Source organism: Trichomycterus rosablanca, chromosome 10 (genome assembly GCF_030014385.1).
Source record: "Trichomycterus rosablanca isolate fTriRos1 chromosome 10, fTriRos1.hap1, whole genome shotgun sequence".
Lineage (NCBI taxonomy): Eukaryota > Metazoa > Chordata > Actinopteri > Siluriformes > Trichomycteridae > Trichomycterus > Trichomycterus rosablanca.
In genome coordinates this window covers 15391200-15417176 of record NC_085997.1, presented here as the reverse complement: position 1 = coordinate 15417176, position 25977 = coordinate 15391200, and the positions used below count along the sequence as shown (strand labels likewise).

The following is a 25977-nucleotide window of genomic DNA, read 5'->3' as shown; positions in this document are numbered from 1 at the left end:
CTCCATTCACCCCCAGAGACGCTCAGCATCCGGGGGCGGGACAAAATCGCGGCATTTATCCAATGACCGGCGAGTTTCGAAGCAATGAAAAAAACCTTTCCATGCAGTCCCACTGAAGTGAATAGATGCTCAGCTTTTACGGGCAAATGCATTGATGCTGCGGGAATGTATGAGAAGTTCGAGTCAGTCGATTTGTGATAAGTAGCTGATTCTGAACAAACTCGTCTTCAAGATGAACGTGTTCTAACGCATTTGTAGTCAATGAAATGTTAACACAACTGTACATATTTGACCATTTAATTTTTGACATTTTAGGGGAAGCTGAGCTTCCCTTGCAGTCTTAGAGAACTCGCCACTGTTATCAGTCCTACCAGAATTTAAGGCTTAAGATGTTGGATTATTCACAGCTTTCCCAAACTGTTGTGCCATTTGTGGCACTGTTTATTATTTTTATTATTAATATTATTAATTTACTAGTATTTTATTATTTTAGTAGGCTATTGCGATACACATGTACAAATCTTTAAGAGTAACTGTCTAAAGATCTGAAGTTTTGAGCATCCACTATGCTTTATGCAGTTATAACTTTTAGTTCATTTAATTCTGTGTTCATATGCTTTGTGTAAATCATGTATTTATTTAAAGTTTCCTCCAGACCACCCAAGAAGGATGGGCCCTGCTGAGTCTGGTTCCTCTCAAGGTTTCTTCCTGTAATTTTCTGGGAGTTTTTCCTTGCCACAGTCGCCCTCGGCTTGCTCAACAGGGGTTTTTGTATCTATTGGTCCTGGATTTTGTAAAGTTGCTTTGTGACAATGTCTATTGTAAAAAGCGCTATATAAATAAAGTTGACTTGACTTGACTTTATGCCATCAGATGCCAGTCATCATCATATTAATCATGCAATCAGTCTCGGGCTTTGTCAGCTCATGAGTATAAACCAAGGATGTTTGTAATTCCTTAAGTGCATGAAGTGAACATTGCACATCATTCATCTTTCATGCTTGGTGTTAAAAGCAGGAGTCATTTGTGGTTCACAATAATGTAGCAACTAGCAAATGCTCTTTTACTTATTATTTAAAAATAACTTAAAGACATTTAGCCACACTTTAGTGGATTTAACCACACACAGCACAGCTTATACAGCTCTATGTACATGCATGCATGTATCTTTGAATTTCAGTTGAGTTCAGCTGAGAAGTAAAATGAACAAAGATTCATAGTCTGGACTGTGTGGGAAAAGCACAGAAACCATAGAGATGTGAAACCATTCTGCATTGTGCTGACAGTCTCAAGAAAGTGTGTCAAAGTGCAGTTCACTTCAAAGTCTGCTTAGCAGGTAGAATTCAGATTTAAACACTTAGTTTTATCTGACTTGGCAAACTTAAAACTGAGATATTACTAAACAGTCACAGGACATGAGGATTCTCAGCCACATGACACTGCCAACTGTCACGGAGTGGGAAGTGCTCTGTGACAGAGACACCAGGTGTAACCTTTCAGTTCCCAATTGCTAGAGACTTAACCAGAAAACAAAGTAAAGGACAATAACTAAAGGAACAAAATAATACAAACTGTTAAACTGATAAACAAAACAAAACCAAAGCTGCAGACTGAAGCAGGACTCAAGTATAGAAAAGACTTATAGAAAAAACAACATACATAGAAACACTGTAAGCAACGCAGGTGGCCACTCAGAAAACCAGTTGCAGATACAAAAATAGATAAACTGCCACACCACGGATGGGAATATTCAAAAACCAAAAGAGTGCCTGTGACAGCTGAGGCACAGGAAATGCTTTGAAGTGTACACTTTCTGTCAACCTGTGAACCCCCCCCCCCCACACACACACACACACATAAACACACACACACACATCCACCAGACAGTGACGGCATGAGGTTACATCAGTATGCATCAGTATAAGAAAGTTCACCAAAGTAAGAACTCACATCAAACATGTTGGCTAGGATGGATTTGATAATTGATCAGCCTCTTAATAGATATATTTAGCACTGAAATGAATTTTGTGTGGTAACATAGATGGCAAAGGGTTTTTGCATGGGTAATTGCATTAAAACATACAAGCTTAGCCATTACCTATTAAACCACAATTATCGCTCATAAATATAAACTGACAACAACACAATATAATAACATGGACAATCAAATTTATTTAAAGCTTTTTCTCCCGACTTCTAGCGTATCCAATTACCCAATTGCAATATGCTTCCTCTCTACCGATGCTGATCCCTGCCCTGGTTGAGGAGAGCCAAAATTGACACACGCCCCCCTCCGAACACGTGTGCAGTAGCCGACTGCATCTTTTCACCTGCACAAGGTTTGATTTGATTTGATTTGATTTTATTGAACCATTTCATATTTTATAAATAGATACAATACCTCCTATAAAAAACTGAAACAGTCAGGGATAACACAAAAAGTCCATAGACTTATTTCCATTGTGGTCCCTATACATAATCAGGTCCAACAATCAGCAGCATAGCAAGCATGCCATCGTAATATAATCATTATAACATAACACAATATATTCAATTTAATTCATAAACATTATTAAAACTTTTAATTAGCAAACGTTCCCTTTTCATACAACCATCATGTGTTCATGTGTGGGAAGGTGAGTTCATTTGCAAATCAGCATTGAGAGAGCTACACCCTGATCAACGCATTATCCCTCGACTCTGTGCAGGCACTAACAATCAGCCAGCAGAGGTCGTAATTGCATCAGCTATGAGAAATTCCCGTCTTGCTCCCACCCTGTATGAACAACAGCCAATCGTTGTTCATGTAGGCACCCAGTCTGCCAGACGGCAGAGCTGAGTTTCAAACCGACGAGTTCGAAATGTCAGCTCAGTGTGCTAGTGTGTTTTACCGCTGCGCTAATTAAAGTACTTTGGAAAACCGTTGCCATTAACACAGTCAACCTCTACATCAAGAAATACATTCTATTTTACGTTACATTAAATCTACGCAGAAACAGCGCTCATAAGTTCTCTGGGCTCATGCTAATCTTAGGTGGGCCAAAACACAGTGGAAATGTGTGGTCAGATGTGTTCACATAATTTTAAATTCTCCCTGCCAAACACAATAAGACCAATCAGACTGTGAATCTAGATGGATGTTATCTGTGACAGTAGCACAAGCCAACATCTTTCATGGTATGAGGGGTGCATCAGTGTTCACAGCATGGGAAGCTAGCAGATGTGTGAACACATCACTGACACAGACATATATTAGGATTTTAGAGAGAAATGTGCTGCCTTCAAGGTAAAATCTTTTCCTGGAAAGTATTTTCTAGAAAGACAAGACCAGGCCTCTTTCTGCACGGATACAACAGTACGGTTGCTGCAGTCCACACCTGTCTTCTATTGAAAATGTACAGCGCACCATAAAGAGGAGAATACACAATCAGGATAAGCCAGGTGGATTACAATCACATTTTTAAATATGGGAAGTTTTTAAATGATTTATTATGTATGAATTATATGTGCCATCCAGTCTGAAGTTGGTCAGATAGAGTCTTTCCTGGAAATGTGGACAGGTCAGCGGTCACATGATGCTATTTAATGCTCACCATATACATTAAGATTTGCTGTTACACACTGTCATATATAATAGTGTCCTAATAATCCTGTTCATGACCAAAATGCTTTCTTTTAAGAACAACACTCAGTTAAGTGATGGCTAATCAGAACAGAACCAGGGTTTCTGACAGTGCACATTTATTTTGTCCATGACTGACCTGACCAGCAAAGCCATAAAACATCTCATGTAAACATGAAATGGTATTTGGCTGAAGTGGAACATTTGCACTGTGGCATCTGCTAGGCAAATAAACAGTGCAATGCAATAACCATTGAGTTTATAAATAACTCAACAATTCCTGGGTCCAAGCTGGACATCTGCTTCCTTCAGTCAGTGTCTGCATGGGAAGTGGCTTAGCAATGTAAGGTTAAACTCATAAAATCATAAAAATATCTCAACAGTTACAATTAATATAAAGCCATAATTTAAATTAAGCTAAGGTTTTTCAAGTAATTTTAGGACACGTCATAACTATTATGGGCATTAAAAAAACAAGCCTTCCAGATATGTTTTTAAGAATAGATAAAGATCAACTGTCAAAGTTAGCCACTGTAATCAGCTAATGTAAGAAAAAAATGAAGTAAGTACTCACAGTTTTGGTGGCATTTGGTCATGTTGTCTGAATCCAGTGCATGGTAGAAGTCATATGCTGAACGCCCAACCAAGTCCTCTGTTGTGTATCCCATTAGATTTCTAACACTGAAAAACACAACGTATATTTAAGTAAAACCGTCTCATTTTATTTTAGTGTAGATTATTTAAATATACAGTCTTCCCTTGATTGGGAACGTGACTGACGTTGAATGGTGGTGAAATAAAAAGGTGGCACTCCTAAAGCCAGTGTGTAGTCCACAATTCTTTTGTGAAATGAAACATTTAACAGAAATTAGGTATTTATTATACATTTCTATATATATATACATGTAGTCACTTTTGACCTAGTATGCAGAATATGTCCAAAAAATAAAAAAGTCCTATTTAATTACTAATGGCAAACATGCAAATAATGCAATCAGCAAATAAGAAGAATGCCTTTATTTGTCATATATACACATACACGTGTACAGTACAACAAAATTCTTTCTTCACATATCCCAGCTTGTTTGGAAGCTAAGGTCTGAGTGCAGGGTCAGTCATTGTACTACGCCTCTGGAGCAGAGAGGGTTAAGGGTCTTGTTCAAGGGCCCAACAGTGGCAGCATGGCAGAGCCAGGAATCGAACTCTTAACCTTTCAGTTGATAGCCCAAAGCTCTACCAATTAGGCTATGATTGTGGAAGTATTGAGAGATGGCTATACACTAATTTGTCATTTTACCAAGTATTTCTATGATACAAGTGCACTTTTTAGGTATAGAATACAGAGTCTACTGACTGTGGCACAGTACATTAATTCAAGTTTTTAAATTCGGTTTACTCTTACGACTTAAATAAACACATACAGTTGGGTTAATTTTTGTAGATGTATCAGTAGTTTTTAATGTCCATGATTGTCAGTTTCTGATCACAAGACTATTACATGAATGTTTTTGATTAATATACTATTCTCAACTGAGTAGTGATTGAGTTTAAATATATCGGCAGTCAATTTTGATTAGAAGAAAATGTCACTGCATGCATAATGTGCCAGTGCCAGTAAGAAGACATGAGACAGAACTGGAAAACACCTGTGTTTTACTCATGAGTATTACAGCACCATGAATGCAGAGCAAAGCAAAATGTATCTTCATTTGAATAACACATATCCAGTGATGGGAAACAAGTATTGAAGGTGTGGTTAAATATGTTTCCCATCACTGTATATGGTAGGTGTATCTGATGTAATGCGGTGTGCACTTATTTCAACCAGACATCTGATTTTCTGTGTTTAAGAAATGTGGTATTAGGTATTAGGGCTGCTGCAGCCTAGCTTCTGACAGTCTGACTTAAAAAAAATCCATGAAAATGTAGACAACCATCCTAAAATAAAGCCTAAAAAACATATTGCCAGCATAGACAAACTGGTACTGCTTAAAGTTAATGTAAACTTCTTTCTCACTAAACAATTAAGGACTTTTTTAAACTATTTAAAAATCTTTATTGTGGCTTTCGGTTGCTCAGCAGTCTATTGAGAATTTGAACACTTGAGCCAGAATCTCAGCAGTGCTATTGATCATTCCTGTTTATATACTTACAAGTGTCTATGTTAGCACACTAAAATGATGAAAGAAAACCTACAACTGGCTGTTAATCAACACACTATTGATGTCAATGATCAACACCCTAATTATGTTGTTAATGTACCCTTAAAATTGCTTTGTTCTTAGTGTTAGTTGTCCTTTTAAAACTTTCTAATGCTAACAACCAACAATAATGAAAATAACGTAATGATAACTTATTAATACAAGCTACAGGACTCACAGAGGTTTCCTTCTAATGACTTTAGCTCCTTTGATGGGATAGGGGTGTTGAGTGTGAGGTAATAAATAATTACTTTATTTATATATTCTTTGTCAGATGATGTTACTGTTTAGTTGAAGTGCAGGCTGGATTGCTCTCACATCACAACAAATCACCACTCAGAGCCTTACATTTAATGAGCTGATAGATTTTTTTTTTTTCAGTTTCACCCCTATTTGGTTAGTCCTCTATGTTTGTTATGTAAGAAGCAGCTGCTGGCCCCACACGCCTGCCAAAGATGAGCTCAGTCTAAATACAATCGATCCAAATCACTTTTTCTTATTGCTTAGTAAATGCTGCCATACAAATTCGCGGATATGTGTAGTGTATATATATACTATATACTATATACGTATATACTAATAATGAAAGTAGTAAGCCTCACATGGGGCACCAATGAAGTACATACAATGCTACTAAATTAAAAAGTCTTTTTTTTCCATCATTAGTGAATCTGTGTAAACATAACATTAACAGTGATATACACCTACATGTTTCTTTCAACATCTGGATACAACAATGCACTATTAATAACATCATAAATAATATTATAATAATATAATATAATAATATAATAAATACATTATGAGTGTGCTACATGCCTCTCATCACAGTAGATAAACTTAAGGTCCATGCTGTGTCTGCTTATGAAGGTCATGCTGTCAAGTGGTGTTTCCACGTTGGATGGATGAGTGATGGGCTCACACAACATCACCATGCAAGTGAGAGGGGGCTCGGCAAAGCCACATAAAACATGAAGGGGACAGCTGGTGTACACCTTGAGATGCCCTGTGCAGTGCAGCACCTTAAAACACACACACACACACACACAGAATAAGACACAACTCCAGTATTGATGGATCATAACTAAAACAATGAAACAATGACCAAATAATGAGATGTTATGTAATCAAGGTTCATTATGTATTACGTATGTTTAGATGATTGCTTCAGACTTTGCTACTCGAAGAGAAATTGTGTCGGCATTTTTATATGCAAAACTATTTTCATATAAAATACAACACATACAATAATACACATCTAACTAAGACATATACAATAGGCAATATATACAATAAGTACCTACCTTCCAGCCGGCTGATTTAAGGTTGACATTACGTCCTTTGCTGGTGACAGTGCACTTCATTCTCATGAAGAACTCCCTCTCTGTATTTAACTCCTTATGCTTTTTACCATACAACGGCCCTGAAAAAAATTGAAAAATTATTGAAATAATTAAAAAACAAAGCCTTCAGGTATGTTTGGAATAATGGGTTGAAAAAAAGAAATATTAATACTTATGGATTCTGTTCCATCCCTGGATGGACATTACTTTGGTAACAAATTATGTATGTATGTCCAGTTGTATGCAAAAAATCAGGCTTGATTACATATTTTATCAATTAAACCTAAAACTTGGACTCCACTAAGCATAGTAATGGATATTTTATGCTTTCAGCTTGTGGGGCTGCTAGTGAAATATTGCACCTGTGAGCGGAAGAATGGATCGCACTAAAAATGAATACAGTTGGCTGAAAAAAGGCTGGCAACAACAAAATAATGATCCAAAACATTCCATTCACCATAAACCCATTTCCCAACACTTTCAGAAGCGTATAAGGATGACAATCCACTCTGCTACAGATGCTTGTTTGCAAAATTTATTTCATTTACTTTTTTTCCCACAGCTTAACCCAATCAACCAATGTTTTCACTAGACCTAGAAGTAAACATGGTCTGTTTGGGTGTTTAAGCTTAAAATTCTAATGGGAACAAGACATCAGTCAAATGAGATGAGGTTGTATAATCTTTGTGCACCAAAACTGAAATTACTACAACTACTACTATACAAGCACTAAAAAACACTAAAAGAATACATAAAATGTAATGGGGTGGGTTGCACCTTGTGAATTACAAGGTGAAGCCTTGCACCTGCAAGAATGAAAGATGAACCCAAGCACAAAACGCTTGACCAATGTAGAACAATACTGTGGTTAAAAAGCCACTAAACAACCCTTAACACAAGCCGGAGACATCAGTAAATAAGCAGCCCTCTGACCCAACTATAAATCCATGGATTTATATGGCATTCGCTCACCAGGAGCTATGACACCAGGCGAGTTCCCAGAGAGAGATGAAACTGGACCAAGCCCGGCATTACAAAAAGCAGGTTTGCCAAACGTAAGAGCTGAACAACAAAAATGCACAGATGACAGAAGAAACTCATCAATCATCTGTGCCTCCAGGCCCCCTCTGCCGTCCAAAAATGGCCAAATTCTCTCAGAAGATGAGCCCTATTAAAAAAATGTCTAAAACATATTAAGATGTTAGGAATTAAGCCATCTTCACTGTGTATGTGTTAAGTGCTAATAACATTCTCACACCATTGCTATCATTTATACAGTTAGACTACGACAAAAATAAAAAAGATAAACTTTTTCTCACACACCTGCTTTGACACTGAGGTTTTCTCGGATCTCGTCGTGATCACAAGGGTGTGTGAAATCAAAGATACTGTGTCCTGTTAACTCCACCTGGTAAAAATTTTATTTAAACAGTAGGTTCAGGTTAGAGACTTAAAGAATAATAAAAACATGAGAGACAGCACGAAAGCTCACTCACCTGTGTGAGACCCATGATTTTATTGATGTTCTCTGAGAGAAAGATCATGTACCCATCTGAGGTTACTACAGAAATAAAGCCCTGCAGAGACTGTAGATACAACAAGTCCATCTCAGTGTCTTTTTCTTCTTTAGGCGGTCTTCTTATATAATCTGCACACATATCAAACAGAGAAAGATGAGTTTCAGTGATGTCTTACAGTATGTGTACATGTATTTCTGTGATAGACAACTTTTGTCTTAGTCTGAATATCTTGAGACAAATTGGTGAAGCTTCACCTCTTACTTTTAAGTCATAAATGCTTTATACCCACCACATGTATAATTTAAATACAAATAAGGAAAGTACACATTTAAAGTAGAAAAGAAAAAATATCAGACATTTTTTAATACAATCTTCATTAAAAAAATATTGCCTGTACTTCATTGTAACTGCATTGATACACTGATCAGCCATAACATTAAAACCACCTCCTTGTTTCTACACTCACTGTCCATTTTATCAGCTCCACTTACCATATAGAAGCACTTTGTAGTTCTACAATTACTAACTGTGGTCCATCTGTTTCTCTGCATGCTTTGTTAGCCTCCTTTCACACTGTTCTTCAATGGTCAGGACTCTCCCAGGACCACCACAGAGTAGGTATTATTTGGGTGGTGGATCATTCTCAGCACTGCAGTGACACTGACATGGTGGTGGTGTGTTAGTGTGTGTTGTGCTGGTATGAGTGGATAAGACACAGCAATGCTGATGGAGTTTTTTTAAATACCTCACTGTCACTGCTGGACTGAGAATAGTCCACCAACCAAAAATATCCAGCCAACAGCGCCCCATGGGTAGCGTCCTGTGACCACTGATAAAGGTCTAGCGATCGTCTCTGACTTTACATCTACAATGTGGACCAACTAGGTAGGAGTGTCTAATAGAGTGGACAGTGAGTAGACACTTCATGTAAAAACTCCAGCAGCACTGCTGTGTCTGATCCACTCATACCAGCACAACACACACTAACACACCACCACCATGTCATTGTCACTGCAGTGCTGAGAATCATACACCACCTAAATAATATGGTGTGGTGGTCATGTGGGGGTCCTGACCATTGAAGAACAGGGTGAAAGCAGGCTAAAAAGGTATGTAGAGCAACAGATGAACTACAGTCAGTAATTGTAGAACTACAAAGTGCTTTTATATGGTAAGTGGAGCTGATAAAATGGACAGTGAGTGTAGAAACAAGTAGGTGGTTTTAATGTTATGGCTGATTAGTGTATATTTAATTTTTTAAGATAAATAGACCCAAGACCATCACATGACAGACTGCTCTGTTATTTGTGTCACATTACTAATTTGCATAAGGCTCGGCTTGCTTAACTGTAGTAATGAGTTTGCCAAGTTGCAGTTCTGCAGCAGTGCAAACTTTAGTGTTAACTGCAGTCTCTCCTTCTGGTGAAGTTTGTGGTTTTGAGACAAAAATTATGCTTTGCAGCCAGTAAAAATGAACAAAACAGTCTGCGCTCGGGTTAAAACTAGGCTAGCCTCATCTTGTTGTCATAATAATCAGCTCTATAAGAATGAAAACACGACACAGATCAACCATCAGCGTCAGGAGGAGCCCTTGATACACAATGCCATTGAGAAATCTGAAGATCTTGAGGAAAATAATTTAAGCCAGGCTTCACGCTGGGAGGCGGCAATCTGCTTCCCCATGATAAGCACTTCCTTCCCTTAGGGGCTGGGAGTCACCTGAAGGCTAAGCATGGGCTCTCTGACCCAACAGGGACATTGTAATTTCCTCTATGCATTCAGAGTTTTCTACAAACAGAGGCTTAAGCTCTACTTTTACTTTTAGCCCAGCAGCATGTGAAAGTCTGTGCACTATTAATACTGCTTGATACTTGATGTCCAGCTAGGCTTACTCTCTACGGCACAGAGAGATTAAGAAGCATATACAATTATAAAGTATATGTTCCATTGTCTTTTGGTCCATCTGAGAGGAGCCTGGCCTAGAAAACTCATTTCTGTATAAAACAAGAGTACCAGGTATTAGTTCTTGATGTAAAGGTGGACTATGTGAAGTGGCAATGGTTTTCTGAAGCAACTCCAAGCCCATGTGGCTATATTAATCACAGTAGCATTACGCTTTCTGGTTTTTGCCCTACATGGACTAAGATCTCTCCAGATTCCCTGAATCTTTTTACAATATTATGGACAGTAGATGGTGAAAGACAAAATTTTTATCTTTCATTGAGAAATGTTCTTTTTGAACTTGGTGGCAATTCTCTCATGAGGTTTGGAACACAGTGGTGTGCCACATTGCTTGTACAGATTATACCTTTGTACCAAACTTTTTTGAACTGGGTTGAATAGAATAAAGTAACAAAATAGAATCAAGATGATCAGTAAAACATCTTATTTCTATGTTTGTCAGCTAAATAATGACTTAAGAGAATTAACAAATATAGATTGTTCTTTTTATGACATTTTACAAAATGTCCCATTTTTTGGACATGAGGTTTGTATATTATTCACTCTTAATTGTCCCTGGGTATGAGTAAGTATAAATGAATGGGGCTCTGCCAAAATCAGGAACTCTGTTTAGGATGTGTTCTTGGATCTGTTTGAAAACCTACTGAGCTGCCTTGCTGTCTACTGCCTACATATACCCTGATACAAATTAAAAGTCAATGAGAATTTATTTACATTTGAAAATTACGTTGCCCCGCATTCGTCACCATATTTGTAATGTTTTTTGTGAGAAAAGTTGTGCTGCATCGAATGCTGGGAGTGCATTCACCGCTAAGGAAGTATCGGATGCTCCCTAATTATTCAGTCAAAATACTGTTCAAATTTAAGGTACCTTACTAGACAGCATTTTACAGCATCTGAGAATTTGAACTTCTTCTCGGGAGCGTGTGTAGGATGACGTAAAATGCGTCTATGTAGAGAGCACATTAGGTTTTTCGAACACACCCCATTTATTTCTTTTTAAGATGAAGGGCTTCAGGAACTTAAGGGTTGCTAAGTCCAGAGCTTATTTGCTGGGTGAAAAGCGAGATATTTAAAAGTTGCGTAGGTTAAAAAAATGTGTTTAAATGAATCAATGAATTTGTTTTCAGGGAAGCATTAAACTAGTGTAGTTAATACCTCAAAAACCAAAAATGTAAATCAAAAAAGACAATGTTATGTAATAAAATGTTAATGATGCTGAACATGTCTTATCTCTCTGGTTTCATAATGAAGCGAGCTAACATCTTATACAAACACATGCATGCACACACACACATACACACACATAGTGTAAGCACTGGTGAACATAGCAAACCAGCAGCATTCTTTGTCTATGTTCCCAAGATTACAATCTTATTCTGTCACAGAGTATGTCTCCTAGTCTAAAGTGGGAACGGCACACACACACACAAGATTTAGAAACACGATTGTGACCTATAACCTACTTATAAAACAACTACTCTACTCCAACTATATTTAGCCATAAAGGTGTGATATTAAGTCACACATTGCTGAATCGTACAGTAAATCACATATTTTGAATCACAGTTAGCATTTTTACATTTTAATAAAAACAGGACCGTATTTTATTTTTAAAGATAAAAACAATAAGAAATTATTGCATTTTAGGTATATGGAAAATTATTGGAAGACAATTAGCACTTGTTTTGAAATGATGTGTTAATTCTATATTTAAACTTATAAAAATGGAAATTTCTAAAAGGCATACTACACTTTTGGTAATTTTTCAAAGAGCACTTGTTGGATTCACACTTAATTTGTGGGCATATAGTGGACTATGTCTGAATTTGCATGTATAAAAGCCTTTATGTGTTTCCATGTATTAAGCATATACACTAATGAGCCAAAACATTAGTCCATCTGCCTAATATGTTGTCAAAACAGCTCCGAACTGCCAAGACATGGACTCAACAAGAGATCCTGTGGTATCTGGTACCAGCAGGTCCTTCAACTTCTGTCTGTTGGGAGATAAATTGTCCTACAGTGCATACTGATGCCATCTCTTCCATAGGTAAACAATGCAAACATACTGTACCTAGCCACCTATATGATCTTGAAAAAAAAAACATGATTTGTTAAACCAGTTGACCTTTTCCCATTGTTCCTATGTCCAGTTCTAATGCCTGCATGCCGGTAATAGGGGCTTTTAAAGGTGGACAAGAATTAGCATGGGCATTTTGACTTACCTCCAGTAATGTTGTTACACATTCATTTCATCAATACTATTAGAATAATCTGCCATTTGAGCCACAGAGGCTCTTCTGTTTGTCTGTACCAAATGTCATGTTCTTAATGACCCCCTGACAACAATGAGTCATTACTGGTGTTTTATGGGGTGGTGGGTGCTCACCCTGCCTGTGAGCACCCTTTGCTGTTTCAGAAATTCTTCAACCCAGTCATCTGTACACACTGATTTGGCCCTTATAAGTCTTTATGCTGCTCATATATACCAACTTACAGCATTTTATATCTCTGTGACCACAAGTGTTTGTTACGAAATAGGTATTGTCATGCAGTTTCCCAATTAGTTCCTCATCAGTGTACACCATAGTGACACAGAAAGAACATGGCAAATAGCACACAGGCAGTAATCATTGTACAGCAGGTTAAAATTACAGCTAATTTACTTTTTTTTAATCCAGACAGCAAGATAATGTGTTGCATAAAGAATCTGTACCACTGCTGTATTTATCGGTGGTGTAAAAAAGTTCCCAGCATGGCTGTTTATTTTGAAGTCAAGTGTACTTTACATCACAATGGCTTAAAAATACTTTCTTTTTTCTTTGTCCAAGTGATCAACAAAAAATGTTATTCAACCCACTTAATATACAAATAATCTAGGGGGCTAGGTTCTTTTTAAGGCACTATCCAGTATGTCTGCCATTAGCAGATGCCCTTGTCAAAAGCGACTTACATTACAGTATAAAGTCAATTGAGCAATTAAGGTTTAAGGGCCTTGCTTAAGGGCGGCAACAGCAGCAACCTGGAGGTGATAGGGCTTGAACCAGCGACCTTCTGATTACTAGTCCAGTACCTTAAGCACTAGGCTACGGCTTGCTGTATTGCATAACAACATATAAGGCCACTTTAAAGCACTACTTACAATCAATTTATGTTCAGATCTCTCACACAATATTAGGTGAGTTTATTATAGAGCCATTAACTGTGCAGCTTGTTCTCTCTGTCTTATTAGCATCATATTATTCCATAATAATAATAATAAGTGAATTGTGGGTTTTCTGAAAATGACAGATCAAAACTCTTAAACAATTTACACAAAAAAGGTTTTGAGTTAATTGTGTTACTCCTACCCATACACCATAATCAATTATGCCACCATTTATGCAAACCCCATAATAATCAGTGTCAATGTAAATGTAAAGGATAATGTATTTGTGGATGTACGTGTTTGTGAAAGAGTAACTCAAACCTGATGTGAGCAGTTTGTGTGTGCGCAGAAAACTAATGGTCAGTCTCATGATGGAAGCTTTATCAAGATGGGAGCAGACGCTATGCGACAGGGGCAGTTGGTGTGCCAGCTCATAGAAGACCTCCGTCTCTTTACTGCGTCTGCAACGTGCCGCATCCCGAGACTTCTCCTTCCGCCGTTCTGATGGGTGCCTGAGGACAGATGTTATAATTTTTAAAAAATCAGGGTATACACCAATCACTATGCCCACTTCCCTAAATAGCATGATTATTCAAATGGCCAGAACTGAGTGTTCTGTTAAACAGAGCCAGGATGTCTGATAGTCTTGTTCTATTTTATACCTCTTACTACTTCCTGTTTATGCAGAAAAATTGAGTGTACAGACACACACTCAAGGGAAAACAATGAGGTCATTTTCACAATCCACAATGCATAGACAAGACAAGCAGGCCATGCCCAAATATGGCTTACATGGCACCTAGTTCAAGCTTATTGTTACTGCTCTATATGATCATCGCAATGGTTGTAATTAATAAATGTTATGAAATGAAATATGCTAATGTAATTCTGTTTGATTTTACCATACTGGGCTAAAAAAATAGAAGCTAGAACTGTTTCAATGCCTTGTGTTTGAAAGGGAACTCTCCATACATCATGCTCTGCGGTCTGTGGCTAGTCAGCTTGGTTTCTAAGTGTGCCAATGAAAGACTGAACTCTGAATGCACTGTGTGGCACACCACAGCAACCAGTGCCACCCATGCATCCTACTAAATAACCCGTGTCATACAGTGTGTTTTAAACTAAATAGCATGCTGAAATGTGCTCAGTAGAATGGGTCATGGGACATTTAACGTGGCACAGTCTTAAAACACTTTAACAGGTCAGTCAAGTTTCTGTTGTACTAAAGCTGCTCTGTTCAACCTTAAGCGCAATAATGTTTTATAATGCCTTTGTCATATATACATTTACAGATGTATGTCCCAGCTTGTTTGGAAGCTGGGGTCAGAGTGCAGGGTCAGTTATTGTACGATGCCCCTGGAGCAGACAGGGTTTAGGGCCTTGCTCAAGGGCCCAAAAGTGGCTGCATGGCAGAGCTGGGATTCAAACTCTTAACCTTTCAGTTGAAAGCTCAAAGCTCTACCCACTAGGCTACCACTGTCCCTACACACTGTTTTACAGTGACATTTGGAATGCCCATCTGTTCTGCATTGGTTCTGATATTTGACTTACTGTCATGTTACAAACACTTGCTCTCCCATTATAAGTCAGGTTTTTTCATGAGCCTTAATGTGAACTTCAAGGATTTTGATTAAGCCTACACATCTGGCACTCTGTTAACTGTGCAAGCTGAGCAATCAGAATGACCTGTCAATCATTTGTACCAACACTTTCATCTAGCTAATTTAGTAAAATTCGCATAAACAAAATCATAGAAATATGATTTATGTTGTATTAAAAATTTTGGCTTATGGCACTCAGGTGGTGCAGCAGTAAAACACGCTAGCACACCAGAGCTGACATTGCAAACTTGTCAGTTCGAAACTCAGCTTTGCCATCCGGCAGGCTGGACGCCTATATGAACAACGATTGGCTGTTGTTCAAGGGCAGGGTGCCATAAGGGACCTCATAACTGATGCAATTATGAACTGTGCTTTGATTGATGGCGCCTGCACAGAGTCACAGGATAATGAGGATCAGGGTTTGACTCTCGTACACAAGGCTGATCCACATATAAACTCGTGCAGGTGAAAAGATGCAGTCAGCTACTGCACACGTGTCAAAGGGGGCGTGTCTTAGTCATGGCTCTCCTCAACCAAGGTGAAGATCAACATCAGTAGAGAAGAAACGTAATGCAATAGGGTGATTGGACATGACTAGACTGGGAGGAAAATTGGGGAAAATGCAAAAAAAAAGAAGCTTGTACTGCACATTACTGTACAACTGAAAAAAGTAGGAAAAGTAATCTCGAGCCCATAACTATTGGAGTGACACACACCAGTCTTGCAAAAAGCTATTCTGATTAACACTGATAGTACTGAATGCAGACAATGGCACACCAGACAGCGTAGGTACCGCATATAATAAAAAATAAGCTGTAAAGCAGTAGATATGGAAAAGAAAAGCTTTGAAATGACAGATTTACAAGATAAACATTCCTGTTTAAAAAGATGACTAATTCACTGTTGGCATAAACTCATAATTTGGGTGTATCCAGTGAGAATACTTTTCAACTTGATTTAAAGTACCAGTTATTAGTCTGCTTTTCATTACTCTTAATACACACAATTTGTCAGCTTTTATTGTTAGAGATGATATACTGTATAACCACATCGTATTTCTGTAAGATTCTTGAGCCTCTGGGCAAAAGGGGCCTCTGCATAGCCCAAAAACATGTGCACGGTCTAAAAAAACCTGAAAAAAATTCTACTGTTGAAGTCACAAAACCCCAAGCTGAAAAAGGTTAAAAATCAGTAGATCTTACACGCCATGCCTCATCTTAATGCATGAAATACAGAGTAAAAAGATAACCATCATCACACACTGAAGAATCTGTTCCAGAAAAGCATGAAGGCGTGACAGGCAGAATGAGCAGAAGGTGATGAAAAATGAACCGTGTGAGAGAGGTGATGTGTGTAAATCAATGTTTATCCTGACATTTAGCAATTTAATAAAACATTTTCAGCCTGATGATAAGCAAGATTGGCATATGTCAGGGGTCCTCAAACTTTTTAACCAAAGGGCCAGATTACTGTTCTTCAGTGTTTCAGGGGGCCGGACCGCAGGTGAAATAGTAAACACACCCAAAAAAGCTATTTACTATGTATACTGGATGTATTGTCTGTGCTTTGTATAATTGTAGTTCATAATGATAAGGCAGAAATGTTATTTATTTTAATAATTTCCATTATCCTTCCTCATACAGTGTTTCCTTAAAAAAATCAGTGTGAACTGTGAGCCTACTTTTGCCTGACGAGAGTAAGCATCAGGTTCCATATTTGTTACTGCCAGTCATAATAGCTAATAAATGTTGATCAGTGAGTCTGGATCTGACTCAGACTCAAACTCAGCTTTATTGTCATTCAAAACCATGTACATGATTAGAACGAAATGCACTTACTCAGGTCTCGGTGTGTGTAAACATAATAATATATAAAATATAAATAGCAAGAAAACCAAGTTAAGTAAAAATAAAACTTAGGACTTAAAAAGACTAGAAGAAATAACTAAGATAGGAATTTTAAATATTTACATTTACATTCAAGTATTGCACAGGAACTACAGCAGCTTTATGTGGATCTAAAGTGCATGATTCGAACTATATCAGCAGAAAAAGGCAGCACCAGGTCACAGGTGTTTAAGGTAACTGGTGAATAGACAGTACATGAGGGGTGGAGCAATTTAGCAGTCTGACTGCATCCGGTTGGAGATTTAAGGTGTTTCAACTTCGAAAAAGTCTGCTCACAGATGCAGATGCTCCCGAAAACGGTAGTTACTTTGAGTGCATGTTTTATTGAGATCGGGGAGCTCACAATGGAAAGAGAAGCATAAAAATTAAACAATGTGTTTGAGTTTTGATTTTGGATGCATAAATGCGTTGATCTCCGGGAGCAGGTCGTTAAAACATTTCAAAACTCGCCCCGACTCAGCCAGCGGATCTCAGTAAAGCACATCTTCAGCTCAGACAAGAATTCCTGAAACTGCCTGTAGTTAAGAGCATTAGCTTTGATGAAATTAACACGGGACACGAGGATTTTCAAAACGAAATCCCACTTAACTGCTTCGCAACACAGTTCAGTGGCTGCGGTCACTCATCTCTCTATTGATGCGCCAATCACTCCCCTCATGCTTGGAGCGCCACCCGTTGGATCGCTGCCGTATAATCTACTGAGACTCCATGTGGCCATTTTTTGTTTCCTCTGTTATTTTTTTCCCGTTATAATACTGTGAGTTCGAAGATGAACAGCGGCCAGACAACATGTATTGCTGCTGTGGTTAAAGGGGCCGGTCAAATTAAAGCATCGGGCCGTATACGGCCCGCGGGCCGTAGTTTGATGACCCCTGGCATATGTGGTATCTGAAGTCTTCTACAGATGTGTGTATTGCTCAAATATCAATGGTTGACTGAACAGATTTTCAGTTATGGACTGATTTAACTGTTATTAGGCAAAGTGGGCAGTACAGGTTTTTGCTTGACTCAACTTGATCAACCTGCTAGACTTTAAACTATATGTAAGGGCGCCTGTAAGACAGCGAGACAGAACACACTACAGACACACTCCATAACTGTTGCTACATAATAGTTTAAATGCCTACTTAAATTACTTTTTTATTTTTTATATTTTATGCATTTTTCTCCCATTTCTCCCAATTTAGTGTAGTCAATTTGTCTTCCGCTGCTGGGGATCCCCGATTTTTTGCAGTTGAGCAGGGCATATTGCTGCTCACGCCTCCTCTGACCCACGCACAGCCCTTTACGGAACCCTTTTCCACTCATGCACTCTGCACAGACACCTCTATCTGCCAATCAGGGTCCTTACACAGCATTTAAAGACCCCTCCCACATATTCCGGTCATCCCTCCCACATATTCCGGTCATCCCTCCCTGTAGGCACTCCCAATTATGCCCGCTAGATGGTGCCCAGCTGACCGGTGGCAATGCTGAGTTTTAAACAAAAAGTTCAGAATCTCTGCACTGGTGTGCTAGCGGAATATCCCGCTGCACCACCTGGGCGCTGCTTACTTAAATTAAAAATATATATCTGTTCAGCGCAAAATTCACTCAAATGAGCAGCGATGGACTTCTCTGATTTACCTGAACAAGTTCACTCCAAGGGGCTGATTTTTTCATTTTATTTTCACATTTTACCACCGAGTTATCCGGGTCAGGGCTATGGTGGGTCTGGCTTCTCCGGAAACATTGGCCACAATGCAGTAACACAGCCCGGAGAGCCACCCCACCTCCCCCAGACATAGCCAATCATGTCTATATGTAGATGGCAAACTAGCAGATCGCAGATAGCAGTAGTATTGGGTAGGCTTAATTTACCGCCGCGCCACCCAAGAATGCCTGTAGGGCTGATTATGTATCCAACCATATAAAATTTTAATCACATGTAAGATTTAAAAAAATATTGTAAGTTATTTTCAATTTTCAATTCAATTACTATGTGTAAAATACTGTACATCTGAAACATTCCACTTATTTTAAATTGACATTTAATCCAAGTAACCTTAACCTTAAAAGTTGAAGCAACTGAACACTTAGCTAAGATTAGCTACTTTCACATATAAACCTAAAAAATCTTTTTAACTAGACATTAAGTAAAAAATGTGGATACAATTGAAGGGACAAGTGTGTTAGGACAACGTTGGGATTTAAATTATTTCTAAAACTCTTCTTTTTCTGTGACTATGTGTTTGGAACATGTATTTCTTGTCCAATACTAAATCTTTTGAGTTTTTACAGCAACAAGTGTTATATAATTAAAGTTATATAATGTCATTGAACTTTCATGGCCTTCTTATTCACTGTTAGTGATTCTAACTGACTATAGCTAACTGACTCTCTTTTTATAAATAGTCAGTTAAAACATTTCTGAGCAATTTTTGTCCCAAAATCATTTATGTTAAATATTGCAAATATTGTATATAAAGGATAAAAACAAATTAAGCATAAATTATGAACATTATTGACATAGCTTGAAAACTGTTTATAGAAGCAATTTTAGCACAAAAACTGTCCATCACGAGCCTCTTAGATTATGCTTTTATGGCCAGCTGAAGTCATGTAAAACACACCACCAAATCATTTATTAACATCTGGCAGTCTGATTACTGCATCTAAGTTTGGCAGATGCCAAGAGAACTGCTTCAATGCATGATGTCAACTTTAGTCTTCTTTAGTAGGTATAGTGGTCTAGAACTGTTTCATAAATATTAATGCAACTGCATACAATGCTATACCAGCGGGTTGTGTGAATTTAGCTTTGTGGCCACATTTTGGGTAAGGCCTCATATATTGTTTTTGCATGGCAAAGCCATGTCCAAAGTAAGGTTAATGATTTGTTGAGTTTGAGATGGAGTTGACTGACCTCCACAAAACCCTGAACTCAACCTGATTCAATACCTAATGCATAAATTTAAATGTTGACTGTGAGCCAGGTTTATTGCTCAAGTGCCTTACCTCATTAATGCACATGTGACTGAATGGAAATTAGGTAGAAATCTCTAGCACAATAGTGGAGGCTGTTTTATCAGCAGAGGACCTACTGCTAATTGATTCCCATGTTTTTACAACTTATAATTTAGATATTACATGTTTTGTCTGGTCAACTTCACTTCATTTGTTAATATACCTCCACTCCTGCATTTCAAGCCTGCAACACATTTCAAAAAAAGTTGGGATGGAGGGGCAGTTTAGGTCTAGTAATGAGGTAAAAAACTAAATAATGATGTGACAGGTGATTGTAATCATGGTTTGGAACAAAATCACTATTTGAGGAGTTAAACTGGGCAGAGAAATCTCTACTTTAGAGAAAATTGTTGAAATGTTTAAAAACAACGTTCCTCAATACAAAATTGGATTAGCATATTTCTCCCTTTATGGTGCATAATATCATTAAACAATTCAAGGAATATGGGGGAAATTCAGTGCGTAAAGGGCAAGGGCAAAAGAATAAGCTGAAGATGGCACTGCATCAAGAACCATCATTCATCAATAGCTGATATAACCACATGGGCAAGGGATTACTTTGCCAAACCTTTATCAAGCTCTACAATATGGAAATACACTAACAAGTGTTGCTTAAAACGTTACTGTGCAAAAAAGAAGAAACTGCGTCAAGTTCTCAGGGCTTATAGGATCAGGGATGGACTATCAAACAACTGTGGTCAGGTAAATCAGTATGTGATCAGGTAAATCTGTCATGATATAGGGCTGTGTAAGTGCAAAGGTAATTTACACTGCTGTGATGGCAGCATTAATGCAGAAAGGTACATTGAGATCTTAGAGAAACATATGCTGCCTTCAAGACGTCATCTTTTCCAGGGACGTTCATGCACTTTTCAACAACACAATGCAAAACCACATGCTGCACACAAAGGCATGGCTGCGTTAGAAGAGAGTACAGGTACTGGACTGGCCTGTCAGCAGTCCTGACCTTTCCCCAACAGAAAATGTGTGTAAATTTTTGAAACAAAGCTGAGACAACAAGAACAACCTGTACTGTTGCACACCTTAAGACGTGTTTGCATGAAGAGTGGGACAAAATAACACCTGAAACACTTCATCACATATTTGGTGCCAAAACGCTTTTTAAATGTTGTGAGAAGCAATGACAACATTACAAAGTGGTAAATGCTGTACTGACTTTTTTGGAATGTGTTGCAGGCCTAAAATGCAGTAATGGATGCAGATTAATAAATGAAATGAAGTTGACCAATTTTGGGGATTACATTCACTGTAACAGAGAATTTGCATACACTACATAAAGCTCCTTATAAGCTGTAACCGTACAGCAGTTTGAATCCAGCTGGCATTTGTTTTTTCACAATATCCTGGTCTCTTCACGGCCCGGCTCTGTTTATCAAAATGGAGTAAGCAAGTGTACCCTAGTGTACTGTGTCTGGTTCCCACACACTTTAACGACTGACCTTCACCTCGAGCATGAACTGTACAAGGCCCTAGGAGGCCAAAAGATTGTCACTGTACATTCATAAAGAATTTTCTATGCTGCTATAGCACTGATAGAAAAAAGAAAGTGGGTCAAAGTCAGCAACATGTTCCTCTGTCAGCACTGTTGCATTCTTTTAGTGAATCACACCTTTTAAAAGGTGTTAAACAGATTAGCTGTACAGCGTTTATTACAAATTTCCTTAATGGTTTACTTACAGATTGCCTTAAAAGTGTTAATCAGGCACTCAACATAGTATAAAAGGAGCTTTCATCAATCCTAAAGACATTTTGTTTTTATGAAGAAATATAAAGAAGAAACAGAAAGATCAAGAAAATCAACTAAGAGTTTGTCTAGTATTTGTGTGCACAAAAATAAACTAAACTAACTAATAGATTTGTCTATTTTAGTGAAGAAACACAGTGTAACAGTGCTTTTAAAAATGTCATAGGTCAGTATCCTCAATCAGAGTTCCAAAACTTATGCAGCAATCGAATGGTCATATAAATGAACACAAAGCCTGTAAAATTATGTTAAATGGCCAAAGTCGTTTTACAATTAAATATGATACACAAGTTTACTATTTCTCTCTTTTTTCTTACATTGTCCCAATGTGGATATGTCCAATGTTACTGTGCACTCCAGAAATATCTGCCGATTGCATAATACCCTTGCAGGCTGGCACAGACCGGTGGCATCGCAGAGACTCGTTCTTGAAACTCAATCTCAGGTCTTGGCAGTGTTGGTTAGGTATTAAACTGCAAAGCAATTATGAAAAGAGTGTCTATGCATCGACTACTATGCATATTGGAGTGTTTTCTTTGAACTCTGTTTTTTGAACAGTTTTTTTGCTGTTCATTTAATTCGGCCAGCTAACATGGCCAGCTGATACAAAACAGCATACTCTTAAACCTACTGTGCTACATTTACCACCCAACTGGATTTGCCTTGTGGCTACACTATATTTACATTTTACATTTTCGGCATTTAGCAGACGCCTTTATCATAGCAAATCGAATTCACTCCTCTGTTAAAACACATCTGTTTATTATTAGCTTTTGTATGAAATAAAGTGATTTTTACAAAGTATGCACACAGTCCCACAGCACCATTAAAATAATCCCCTTGGGGAGGTGGTGTAGCTCAACGCACATGCTCTTCAGTGAGCTAGTTGTGATAATACTTTTCAACCTGAGATGTCTTTAATTGATTGCACAACTAATAAAAGATAGACCTCTATGTTATTTTTATTGTTTCAGTCATTTTATATATTACGTGTTTCATTAGTACTTTTTTTGGCTTGCCACTATTTCTGTAAAACTTAATTATGTATGTAAAGCTATTTAAGAAGATCCTTGTTCTGTATGAATAAAAAATCATTCCATTTTATAGAAGGTGTTTAAAAACTACATGGTGTCTGTGATTTATCCGCTGATTAAAGATACTGGTTCCCCGTCAGTGTAAAACTTAAAAAAAATTTAAAATAATGCAACGTTTAACCACATTAACCATTCAACCATATTCTTGGCTGTGAGAGCAGATTGCATTTAAAACATGGCACAGTTCACACAGTTCAGCTTAAATAAGGCAAACCTCAGACCACATAGTAAGTTTATACTCCAGTTAATGCAATAATGTACTATCTGAGTCAAGAATAAAATTATTTCCTAAGGTGATGTTACTGCTAGCAACTTTAGTGTTATATCTGTTATAAGGTTAAAGTGCATACAGTTAATTTCTGGCAGAACTATATGTTTAAACTTGTTGTACCTATACCAAGTACCCTGAGGCCTTTTTACTATCTTGATTGACAAGAAAAAAATAGGCTCAGTCACATAACTGCTGAGCTGAACCTCGACCCTCTTCCACACACCCCCTTTCACTTAATGAGATTAGACCAGAATTTGGAGCAAACCAGCCTGTGGACACAGAAGAGGCACCCTTCACACAGAGGCTCTCTTCACAAACATTGCTGCTTCACATTATTGAGACCAGCTTTTTACTTCACTAATCTACTAGAGAAATAAACATGTGTCAGCAAGGTTAATGCTGTCAAAGTGCTACTGTATGAAATTATATATGCTGGAAAATGATAAGCCTGGCACACCGAAAATGATTGTATCAAATCATACAAAAGAGTTCATAATGTGATTATGGGTAATTTTGAGATCATGTTAACAGGCCCTAATTATTTCATACACACCCAAACACATCTCATCAGAATGATATATCTCAAGGGACACCCCCTGAACACAGACTGAATTACAGCATAGACAATAGACAGCAGAAACATAAACTGACCTGAATCTGAATTTGCTAAGAATTGACTGGCTGATAAAGCACAGAAACTACATGTGTAGACATCACTACCACATTTTAAAAGGGGATTAGAATACTTACTTACTAATCTTACTCAGCACTAGAATATTACAAACAGCAGATGGCCTGGGCACAATCACTCTCTACAAATCAGCCTTTCTATTAATGTCCCTTGGGCATCGTGAGCTACCGTAAGTTTGCCATGCTCATTAATATTCTCTAATTACCCAATGATTGTCTAACATGCCTAATAACTGATAACATAATACAATCATGCTTAAAAGTGAAAATTTACAGTCACCTCATTCATTAAAAAAAAAAAAAAAAGCTTCGCAGGACTTGGAACCTTCCAAAAGGATGTATATGGACAAGAAGTCCCTTGGTCAGGGAGGTAAGAAAAAAAAAACAAATGGTCACTTTAAAAGCTCCAAAAGTCCCATGAGATGGCAAAACCTGAAAACAGGCTCTGCTCCTCACCTGGCCAATACCATCCCTAAGGCCCCTGCACTAGTAATAGAAGATTTGCGATTGGCATGGCGTGGCTTTTTGTGAGACTTAAAAAGTAAACGAGTCTCAACTCTCATCGGACAGTGTGAGGGTGGTAGAACTGGCAATGATTAGTTTGGGAAAAAATGAAAAAAGGGATAAACTGCCCAAATCCAACAGTGCAAAGCTTGTAAAAACGTATTTAAGAGGACTTGCAGTTGTAATTGCTGCAAAGAGCTTTTTCTTCAAAAAAAGTTTTCACTTTAATAAGGGTTACTAATTAAAGATTGAGGAGGGAAATGGCAATTATACCATTGCAAAATCAAATCAACTGTGAAATAAAGTGTAAAAAAATCAGTGATGTGATTATGCTTACAAGTTACACCAAAATCTTCATTCTTTACTAAACCGTTCAAATAGGCATTGAAATCTGCCTTACATACATTTTTATTTTTCTATCTTGCAATGGATTGAACATGAGCACAACACATTTATCTATATTACACTATGTAAAACCATCTATATTGTTCTAAAATTATGAGAAAATGATTAGTAACCTATATTATTCTTACATTACAAAAATCATCAGTAACTTATTTATACATTTGGGAAAATAATCAGTAAAGTTTAGTATTTTATACTGTGAAATGATTAGTTATTCTTCTTACATTATGAATAAAAAATCAGTAAATTATATTACTGCACTATGAGAAATCATCAGTAACTTATTTTTTTACTGTATTGAAAAGGACAGCAGTAACCCTATATTACTCTTATATTTGGGAAAATCTTAAGTAACCTATAATATTCCTAAATTGGGGAAAATTCAGCTCATATTACTCTTACAATATTAAAAAGTATTAGTTACTTATGTTTTACATCAAAAACAGTCTAATTTGAATTTGAACACTAAAAGACCCACTAGTCATTTTCATAATGAGAATTAAGTCAATGTAATAACTTAGTCAATGCGTTTTGCATAAACTAAACATAAACAAGATGTGCATATAATCCTACTGAATTAATAAAGTAAAACAAACAAATCTAAAAGTTTCCGACTTACCTTTTCTTCTCTTTTTCTGTATCCATCGCTGATTCCCGAGAACAAATCACTCCCGCAAATCACGCAAAGCTTCCAGAGTAAGTTCAGCTCGCCGTATCCACCTGAACGCGTGGGAATTTAATAAATCTTCCCGGTTCTCTTCATCACAAGGTATTAGTGAATCATTTCCACGGAGCGGTAGGAGAGGTGAATGCAGTCTCAGTACACTGCTGAGGATCGCACCACCACTTAGCTCTCTCTTTTTTTCTCTCTCTCTCTTTTTCTCTCTCTCAGCTGTGGACGAGGCGGCGCGTCCGCTTTAAAGGTCGAAAACTCG

At 37.6% G+C, this 25977-nt stretch overlaps 1 protein-coding gene across 1 annotated transcript in view; it reads right to left on the bottom strand.

The window, feature by feature from the left end:
- epas1a (endothelial PAS domain protein 1a) overlaps nt 1-25943 on the bottom strand; it is a 36662-nt gene extending 10719 nt beyond the window's left edge. The window contains exons 1-7 of the mRNA XM_063002863.1: nt 25662-25943; nt 14121-14311; nt 8663-8814; nt 8490-8574; nt 7128-7246; nt 6643-6845; nt 4197-4303 (exon numbers count right to left, since the gene is read on the bottom strand). Of these exons, the coding sequence (XP_062858933.1) occupies nt 4197-4303; nt 6643-6845; nt 7128-7246; nt 8490-8574; nt 8663-8814; nt 14121-14311; nt 25662-25687 (883 nt within the window). The 5' untranslated portion in view covers nt 25688-25943. The remainder of the gene's footprint in view (nt 1-4196; nt 4304-6642; nt 6846-7127; nt 7247-8489; nt 8575-8662; nt 8815-14120; nt 14312-25661) is intronic.
- Nucleotides 25944-25977: the final 34 nt, after the last annotated feature.